The 9,953-nt window shown below is 40.0% G+C and overlaps 1 protein-coding gene across 1 annotated transcript in view; it reads left to right on the top strand.

Annotated features, from left to right (window-relative positions):
• The window catches only part of CDH26 (cadherin 26), a 20,797-nt gene extending 12,195 nt beyond the window's left edge, over window positions 1–8,602 (top strand). Inside the window, exons 8-15 of the mRNA XM_009326873.1 lie at window positions 951–1,136; window positions 1,326–1,594; window positions 2,207–2,349; window positions 2,594–2,827; window positions 3,350–3,577; window positions 4,755–4,879; window positions 6,409–6,492; window positions 7,192–8,602. Coding sequence (XP_009325148.1) covers window positions 951–1,136; window positions 1,326–1,594; window positions 2,207–2,349; window positions 2,594–2,827; window positions 3,350–3,577; window positions 4,755–4,879; window positions 6,409–6,492; window positions 7,192–7,383 — 1,461 coding nt within the window. The 3' untranslated portion in view covers window positions 7,384–8,602. The remainder of the gene's footprint in view (window positions 1–950; window positions 1,137–1,325; window positions 1,595–2,206; window positions 2,350–2,593; window positions 2,828–3,349; window positions 3,578–4,754; window positions 4,880–6,408; window positions 6,493–7,191) is intronic.
• Window positions 8,603–9,953: the final 1,351 nt, after the last annotated feature.

The raw sequence follows: 9,953 nt of genomic DNA on the forward strand, positions 1-9,953 counted from the left end.
CTTCCCATGGGCAGGCAGGTGTTCAGCCATCCCCAGGAAAGCAGGGCTCCATCACGCCTAACGGTGACTTGGGAAGACAAACGCCATCGCTCCCAACGTCCCCCCCTTCCCCCTTCTTCCCCCAGCTTTCTATGCCGAGCATGACGCCATATGGTGTGGAATGTCCCTTGGGTCAGTTGGGGTCAGCTGTCCCGGCTGTGTCCCCTCCCAGCTCCTTGTGCCCCCCAGCCTGCTCGCTGGTGGGGTGGGGTGAGAGGCAGAAAAGGCCTTGACTCTGTGTCAGCACTGCTCAGCAGTAACGAATTTTCAGGTCTCAGCCAGTGACCAACTTATATGAAGAAAATAAACACAAACAAATTACATGTTATTAGCATCTCATCTTTTAAGACATATTTCTGCCTTAGGTGATTTAATTGGCATTTCTTAGCCTGTCTTTGGAGTGCTAGTTAGACAAGCTGGTGGCTACATTGCACCATCAAAAATTTAAACCATTGTGGAGAAATTACCTAAAATCTCACATGTACTTGCTTTCTACAAGGTCAGGTATATAACATCTGCAGACTAGTTCTGGCCTAAACCTGTGTGCACCAATCTCTTCTACATGGCAGAAGACAATCCTGGATGAAAAGCCCCAGTGGCATTTATGGGCCTATTGCTATAGTCAATATTAGGAGAGACAAGTAGTCTTCTGGTTTTAGATGAAGACCAGGTTTAGTAATAAGTTCTTTATGAAGTCAGTGGGAATGTGTTGGAGTAAAGTTAGTTCTGCAACTCCCATAGGGGTTCTCTGTCACTGAGTGGGGACACATGAACAACCGCAGACAATGATGGTGTGTGCAGAAAGTAGCTCCACATGGTCTGGTGGTGGCACTCTGGCTCAGAACTGGCTAACAAGCTTCTTCCTCTTGGAGAATAGAAATAGTCCTTATTTCTTTCCTTTCCCCTCCCAGTACCAGCTACAGGTTTCAGCAGGTCAAGAACATCCAGCTGTATTACGGCTCCAAGTAGAAGATAAAGACTCTCCCAACACTCCAGCTTGGAGAGCAAAATACAGAATAACAAAAGGCAATGAGAAGGAACAGTTCACCATTGAGACGGATCCGGACACAAATGAAGGCATTTTGAGTGTTATCGAGGTAAGGAGCAGTAATAGATGAGCTACAGCATAGCAATGTGTAGCGTGGCCAGTCTGATTACAAGACCGATAGCTTAGCATCTTAGCTGAGTTTGGTGAGCTCAGCTCACCTCTGAGTTCCAGGTATACAGAGGTGACTGCCAAACCAAAGGTCATAACTGCTAATCAGACTTTTGTCTGGGGTTTTCAGCCTCTCAACTATGAAGATGATTCTGAGATGAGACTTGTTATTTCTGTAGCAAATGAAGAACCTTTCTTCTTGTGTAAAAACGGCGTTGTGATGATCTCAAGCCTAGAATCCATGAATACAACTGTGAACATCAAGGTCTTACAGTCACAACGCGCTCCTAGGTTTCATCCTTCTATACTTATTGTCCAAAAAGAAGATTCAATGAAGCCTGGGAGAGTGTTTAGAAGGTATCCTGCCACATATCCAGAAGATGTGCCAAATAAGATAAAGTGAGTGGAGATGTTTCTAACCTTCAGAATAAGAAATAGCTTAGGAATATAAAGAGGTTTTCAAGCTTAATTTGGTATATGTACATATATGAATATACATACACATATATTTACGGTTATATGAACATATACATTAGAGGTGCAGGTTTACTATTGATGATACTGCAGATCCAGATAGCTGGTTCTGTAAGATACATTTAAAGGTGCAGTCAGTCCTTGGTTGCTCAGTATTTCTGTTGTCTTCAACATATTTTTGCCTAAAACCAGGTTGCATTATTTATATTTTACTTTTGATGACAAAATTTTGATGCCATAGAAAGGACTAAGGTATGCTTGGCTGTAAGAATGGTGATCTGATGTGGAAATTAGATACTTTCTTAGCCCCTAGGAACAGTTTTGATGGGCCTGTACAAGGTATGGGGACTTGTATAGGGAACTCTTTGTTAGCTGTGTTGAAACACAGAGCTTGTCATAGTTAACAAAAGGTAAGCATCACTAACAAGTAAAAATACCTACAGAGCTCAAAATGACAAAGAAAGATGCAGTAGAATTTTTCTATTCTTCAAAATCCATTTAAGATTGTAACTTGTAACTTTTTCCTTTCTTTTTAAGATATGAACTAGCACATGACCCAGATGGTTGGCTGAGTGTGGATGAGAGTTCTGGAGTTCTTACTGTGGCAAAAGAATTTGGTCAAGAATCCCCTTATGTGAACAACAGCCTGTATACCATTATCGTTCATGCTATTGATCATGGTAAGTAGCCGCTCAGAAAATATTCAAGCAGTATTTGGACTGTTTGAGATGAGGTGCGTGTTAGATATAAAATGATAGCAAGACTAAGGATCTAAGTGGAGAATGGTAATGCAGAACACCCTAATGTTTAAAACTTGTGTTATGTGTGACTAGTGGGATAAACCAGACAGAGATCCTGCCGATGGACTGGCTTTTGTTGATACCCAGTTGTAAGTGTTTTTCTGTTTCTTTTGCTCCTGTCTAGGTATTCCACCGCAGACTGGTACTGGCACCATCCTGCTTTACTTGTCTGACATTAATGATCGTATGCCAACATTAGTGGCTCCTTCTTTAGATGTGTGTGTCAAAAAAGAAGGGATACCTCTCATTATAAAAGCTAAGTCTGCTCTGGTCCATTCACGTTCTGGGCCATTTACATTTGAGCTGGCTGAGGACTCTGAAGATGTGAAGCATAACTGGAAATTAGGAAGGAACTTTGGTGAGTTCTTCCTTTCATGTCCTTCATGAGAAGTTCATTGTCAGTTATGTGCCCTCTAGTTATTTCACTGTCTCTTACCTTTAAGGTTTGTTACTGATTAGTCTCAATGAGACTGAAAGGACATGGAAGAACAGCTTTCAAAATATAAAGTTTGCAATTTGAAAAAAAGTTACATTGTTCTTCATCTCTGCTGAGGAGGACAGGACCAGAAGCAATGTGCTCAAATTGCAGAAAGGGGGATAAGACAGTTGCATTTGATTAATTACCTGATGAATTTTAGAGGTTATCAGTGCAGCTATGCCAGAATGCAGCAAGATTGGGACAGCTCTCTTTGCCCAGAAGGCTCAGCAAGGTGATAAAGTGGATGTCATTTTGTCCTATTTACTATGGTGCATTAAGGCTGGAAAAAGTATTTGAAATCGGGATGCAAATGAGTTTCCTTTTGATTATCAACAAAAGGGACTGTAGAATATCAGACTTCTTTCTATGGATCTTGAAATAATTTGCTTCTCTTCTTTTTAGGGGAGTCAGTTGAGCTTTTAATGTTAAGAAGCCTCCCAGAAGGTAGCTACTTGGTGCCCGTCATTATTCAGGACAGGCAAGGATTTTCTACAAGGCAGAATCAGCATGTTAGGCTCTGCTTTTGCCCAGATGGACATGCATGTAAAGATTCACCACTTCCACAAGCAGCAGTGAGAATTGGAGGTGGTGCCATTGCAATAATACTGATGGCTTTCTTATTACTACTGGGTAAGTAACCTCCTAACTTATGCATGCAAGTTATCTGTCATCTGCCCATTGGATCTCATTGCAATTGCAGCTCATGAACATGTGCTAAAATCTACCAGCCTTAACAGGAAAGGCCATTTGCCTTAATGTGTTAGAGTGTAGTCAAGGTGCAAGCAGTTGATACTTGCACTCTTCATGGCGCTTCCATCCATGCGTCCTGGTCCACGACCCGTTCTCTCTTCAAATTTTAGGAAGATCTTAGTTTTCCAACACAAGACATTGCCATTTCCATCTCGTAACTGACGAGATCTTTTTTGATAGCCAAGAAAACTTTCAAATTACTAGGCACTATGATACAATGTGTAATGCAGAGGAAGGTGTTCTCCAAGGCTGACAACACAGGGTAAAAGACACTAGAAAGATTAGTGAAAATTATCTGCAGTCATGGTTGGGATGTGAAAAGGTGAGGACTGTGTGTTATAGAGAAGTGAAAAAGGGAAGATAACACAGATGCATGGAATACTATTGTATGAACAACAATAAATACAAGTATGTAACCTAGGAAAAAAGAAAATATAAAAACTGAAAAAACAGAAATGTCATGTTAACAGGTGGAATTTTTCAGCTTGTTACTTGTGAAAATCACGATTATATTGTGGCTAGAGTACGACTGGCAAATGTAAATGTGTCATTAAGCTGAACTCTAGTACAACAAAGTAAATATTCTCGTTTGCATTGAATAAAATTAAATACTTGACTTTTTTGACATTAACCATGTACTGGCTAACTGGAAGTAATGAATTTCTCCCACTGGGTTACACTACTCAGTAATTGCTTGTTATAGAGCTGCTTCCTCTGTAACAGCTCATGTTGTTTACTGCTGAAGAGGTGAATTTATTTTCAGATTCTTTATCTGAAGCAAAAATTAATGGATTATCTGACCACTATTCCTCTGGTTACTTGTGAGTGATCTAGTATGTCTGCCGGCTCAATGCAGTGCTCTGTGGAGGTAACAGCTTGGCTCTCTAAAGCAGGCTAACCACTCCAGGCCAAGCATCGCATCTGCACAGCTACATTGCTGGAGGTTTCCGAGTTAGCTCATTTGGAACTGGGCTGGGTACCTCACCAACCCACTGTATTGAGTCATACAGATCTATTCACAATGCCCATTTCACCATTCCCTTTCTTGTTTCAACAGTTTTCAGTATTCTACTTTACCAGTTTTACGTGCGGGGATCTAAAAGCAAAGCTATTGTTCTACCTCAAGAAGGTGAACAGACTTTAATCAACTATAATGAAGAGAGCAGAATGTCTTTCTCTCAAGTAAGTGCAAAAGCATATATTCACATTACCCCACCAGTGTTGTGTGGCTGAATCTGGTAGTAGTCATCTTTTATTATGTTTCCTCTAGTTTTGGTATTGAGCAAAATAAAGGGGTTTTTTTGCCACTATCTGGGGAGTGGTGTTCTGTGTGGACTGGATAATGCTACTCTGGTGACAGACTGTTATCACTCCTACCATTTTTCAGTATCAGCAGGACCTTCCCAGGTGCCTCATCCTACTGATGAATCCAACAGATGAAGAGGCACGTCATCTCTTGTCACACTGCACATACTAGTGTTTTCAACAAGGAAGTCAATGAAAGTGAAAAAGGGAATAGTCTGCAAAAATGTGATCCTTCACAGCCTAGTTCAGTTTCTTATTAATACCATCCCTCTCCCTGTATGCAGGCTAAGCTGGATATTACAGATCATGCTGCTCTACCACCTGTGTCTGTGGAGGCTGGAAAAGAAGTGAATGCGGACGTAACTGCCCGTTTCCTTATGTAAATGCCCTTCTTTACACCACAGACATTGGTAATCCCAAGAAAGAGGCTTGGTATTAATAATAGTGGGAAGAATAATGCAATATAGTTCAATTAGAAAATAAGTGTCACTTGTTGGAGATTCCACTGGTATTTAAAATACTGTTGACAACTTTTTTTTTCCTAACAGCTTTCAGTTTGAGACAGGCACTTCTTTTCATTAGTTATTGTTCTAAATATTTGGAAGTGTAATTTCTTCCAAAATTCTTATCACAGTACCTGAATTGATATGCACAAGATTTTATTCAGTCCTTGGCATAAGTGAAATGGAACCATCATTCTTCAGATATCTATCAAAAACATGATGGTCAACACCTTCTACTTAATATACTGTAAAAGTGCGGACAGGATTTATGAGTATTTTTATGACTATAAGATGTAATTCTGGGGGTTTGAAGGCTTTTGAGTTTGTTCTGTGGGTTTTTGTACTGTATCCTCTAACAGATGTCTATTTTTATTGTAAAGAATGCCTGAAGGAAACTCTGGTCTACATCAGTAGGTGATTGCCATGTGTTCTGTTCACAAGTATGTAGTGATCACCAAGAGACTCTAAGAACAATCTCTGTCTTACAGCACACAAAGAAAATGTAAAATAGTCTCTTTTATGTATGTGAGAACCCAATTCCGCAATCCTTAAGACCATAGTTAGGAGCTAGGATTACCTGTCTGAGTAGACATTATGAAGTTCTGAGGTCATGTTTGGTGCCACTAATGAAAAGGAATCCAATAAATTTAGAGGAAGAAACATATTTAATTACTGGAGATTATGAAGAATGCCTACAGTTGGTGACCCCATGTACACATGGAGTATGTACTTACAAGAAGAAACAGTCCCTGAGCAGAAAAAGGTGCAATGTAACTGGAGAAGACAGCACAAGAGAAATGGATGTAACAGAGAGAAAGATAATTGGATTTATTTGTATCTGAAAGATATATTAGTAGGTGACTTTATGCCAGTCAAACCTGAGATATTATGTCTGTCTTCCAGGATGGCCTGTACGCTAGTTACGAGACATTGCAAGTAAGACACCTTGATTGCATCATAGAGACAGTGGACAAAATACTGGGTCAGGTAAGAAATGAATGTTGAATCCCTCCTTTGTCAAGTTGGCTCGTAAGAATAGGAAAAAAGGCTTGCAAAACTGGAAAGCTGCTATGGCTTCAGTTACTCTCTCAGCCCACATCTAAGAAGCATTACATTCAAAAGCAAGGGATATATTTGATGGGGAAACATTCAAGACTCTTCCTTGTTGAAAATGCCTTGTCTCCTAGACGTCTTGCTGCCTCTGGCTGGTCATCCAGCAGTTACTGCAAGGCTGAGGTCTGTCACCTGTAACAAACTCTTCAAGACGGGGAAGTGGGGCTAAAATGCTTTCTCTTGCTGTGCAGGGTTAAATTCGGATGCCTGCTCTTTCACTTCTGTGCTATCAGGGAAATCTTAGTTTGTCTTGCCATGTCCTGTCTGGCCACTGCATGTTCACAGGCCTGTCCTCCATGCCTCCTTGGGCAGTCATGTTTACTTGATAGCTGTCTGGTCCGGGGCGGATCAAATGCTCTTTTCTGCCTCATTTGTACTCTAGGAGAAGTTCAGGCGCTGGTGCTTATGCAGCTGAGAGTTTCAGTAAAACTTTTCCTTATCAGAGAAAGACTCACACTCTTCACTGTAACCTCCTGGCTTACCTGCCTAATTTGCATACCATGAATTCCTTTACTTTCCAAAAGGGCAGTAGGACCTTCCATGATGATTTGCATAATTTCTTCCCTTCTTTAGAAACTGTATTACCAAAACACCCTGGAAGATTACGGGGCCATCTATGAACCTTGCAGATACGCTGAGGAAGGAGAACTAGAGCAAAGTAACTCCACCTGCTCTGCCTCCATTGGCAGTGAGGAGCTGCCTGTTGATTTTTTGAACACTCTGGGACCAAAGTTTTCTGCTCTGGAAGAAATCTGTCAGAAGTAATTTCCATCATTCAATTAATTTCAAAAGGCTGTGACTACTTTATGGTGTTGCAAAGGTTTCTGGCAGAAGCACTGACAAATTCTGAAAAAAAGAACTGTCTGTGGCAGAAAGCTTTGCGGTATGTTTGCACCATGAGTACCTGGCCATTTATTCTTCCTGCCTACACTGTTCGCATGCCTGTGGCCAAGAATGTGACCTATCTAGAAGGTCCACGCTGCTCTGCAGAGATGATGAAGTGATTTTGGCATATTCTGTGCAGACTTACACAAATAGGAGATCTGATATTAAGCATCCTCAATTTAGTATGCAAAGGAAAAAAACAGATCTACTAGGCTAGAAATTCCAGTCAAAGTTCCGTATGAAAATAAGCCAGTATTGAACAGAGAAGGCAATTACCAGCTAGGCCAGCGATACAGTCCTTTCTCCAGTAAGAAGTCTCTTTAAATCCAAGATTAACTTTAGTGCAGTGCCATGCGGATCTGACTTGATGTTCAAATCTTTTATTTCTATATGACACTGAAACATCAAAGAGAAAGTGCACTTCTACTCTTAGTGTGACTGTAACCGCATAATGACCTGAGAGGTCTGCACCGTCCTTGCCTTTTAGCTTAAAACAGGCGCTTATTTATGTTTGCATGCTTATGCTGGCATCTGGTGGCCCTTAGTATTATTACAATATCATAAATACTCCAAATGCTAAGAAATTGTTGACGGAGGACAAGGTATGGTTATTCCTTTCATTCAAATAACTACCTTCTCTAAATTAGCTACAAGTGACTGTGGTGAAGAAATTCATGGGTTTCCTCAAGCACCACTGATAAAACAGATGACATGATACAGAAAGGATGGTATCAAGTTTCTCTGTATGGAAACCACAGATGTGTTACTTCCAAATTTTGTGATCTGTGCATGTCTGAATGTGTGCAATTGACCTATGCTCAGTTATAGCATGGTGGCTATAGGTGTTTTAATACATGAATGAGGAAAGAATAGCTCAGAAGATAGTATTCTGCCATTAGGTAAGTTATACAGGCAGTAAGAGATGGAATTAGTCACGATTCTTACTTCCGCTCTATTACAATTCTGTGCTAAAAGAAAAACGCTTTGCCTAAGGCAAGCACTAAGTCTGGTATCTAAGGCACTGTTCTTCTGTTTGAAAGTTTACATAAACAATAAATTATGCTTTTGCTCAGATGTTATTAACTAATAATTCAAGGCTGGAAACTTCAGTCAAGTGTGATAAAAGAATTTGGCTGCGTGGCAGGCAGCTAAGTTTTCCTAAATGCCAGCAGCAGGATCTATTTACACAATAAATCACTACTCTGATAAACTGTCCTTAACTTATAATTCCAGATAGAAGACTTCAAATCATGCCAGTGATTTAGCAGCACTGCTAATGACCAAGATTACTTTTTTATTGCAAATTATAACCATATTGGTAAGATTAGAACTGTGCTGTGTTTTCCTACTTCCTCTGAAAATTATGCAAGATTAAAAATAACAATGAAAGTATTCTGTGTGTTTATTGTTTGTGTAAATTTGTGATGGGTCTACAGGACACCATGCTTACAAATACCAAAACATTAGATGTGATCAGACTCACAGTTGCTACTGTCAGAAAAAGCTCTCTCTCTCTTGCGTGGAAAAAAAAGAAATGTTTTAATGAAAAGCATTGCATAGCAAATGAGAACGTTCCCTGGAGGTTCTTACAATCACATACGATGTGCCCATACAGGTAGTAACATTCATTATTTCAGTGTCTTCAAGGATTTAGGAGACTTATACACACTAAGCTAATACAGCTTCCCAGCATCATTGTGAGGTAAAGATGTAGTGTTTACACTTTAAAGAGCAGAAATTAAGGCTGAAAGAGCTCCTTGGTTGACCACAGTCACACAGAGCTTGCAGCAAACTAAGGAACGGCACTTACCCATTGTGCTCCATGTATACCTTGCCTTTCACCAATAATGTTGACCTTTGCAGCAGCTTTTTACACCATTCTTTTTGACCAGACCTGAGGAATATGCACTCTGCTACGGTCATATCAGAACAGTACAAAATACAGTCTTGGAGCAAACAGTGATGGAAGTAACAAATAATTAAAACTTTCATTTTACAGACAAGGGACCGATGCACAGAAGTCGTAAGTCAGCTCCCATAGTCAAAAAGAGACTTGCAGAATGGATCTAGATTTTCAGAATGCCCTTTTGGCACTGTAATCATTGAAGTATCATTATATTCATAATTCCTGTCAAGGCCTGTCATTTATGCAATTACCTGGATAAAAAATATTCCTCCTTTTTCTCACTACGGATTTGCAATCACAAATTTGGTGATGTGACACTTGAACTCCCGTTAATGATCACATTGTTTGTTGGTCTTTTTATCTAACTATGGTAGCTGTATATACCATGTAAGTGCATAATGAGGTGTTCAGTTCATTTGAATTATTGTTCTAATATTTTAAATATCACTATGTGCCTTTTAATAGGAATGAGTACTTTTATGTAGGAATGACAAAGCATGCTACAAACACCTAAATAACCATGCAAACTGCTGAAAACTATTAT

The sequence above is a fragment of the Pygoscelis adeliae genome, unplaced genomic scaffold, assembly GCF_000699105.1.
Source record: "Pygoscelis adeliae isolate BGI_AS28 unplaced genomic scaffold, ASM69910v1 Scaffold286, whole genome shotgun sequence".
NCBI lineage: Eukaryota > Metazoa > Chordata > Aves > Sphenisciformes > Spheniscidae > Pygoscelis > Pygoscelis adeliae.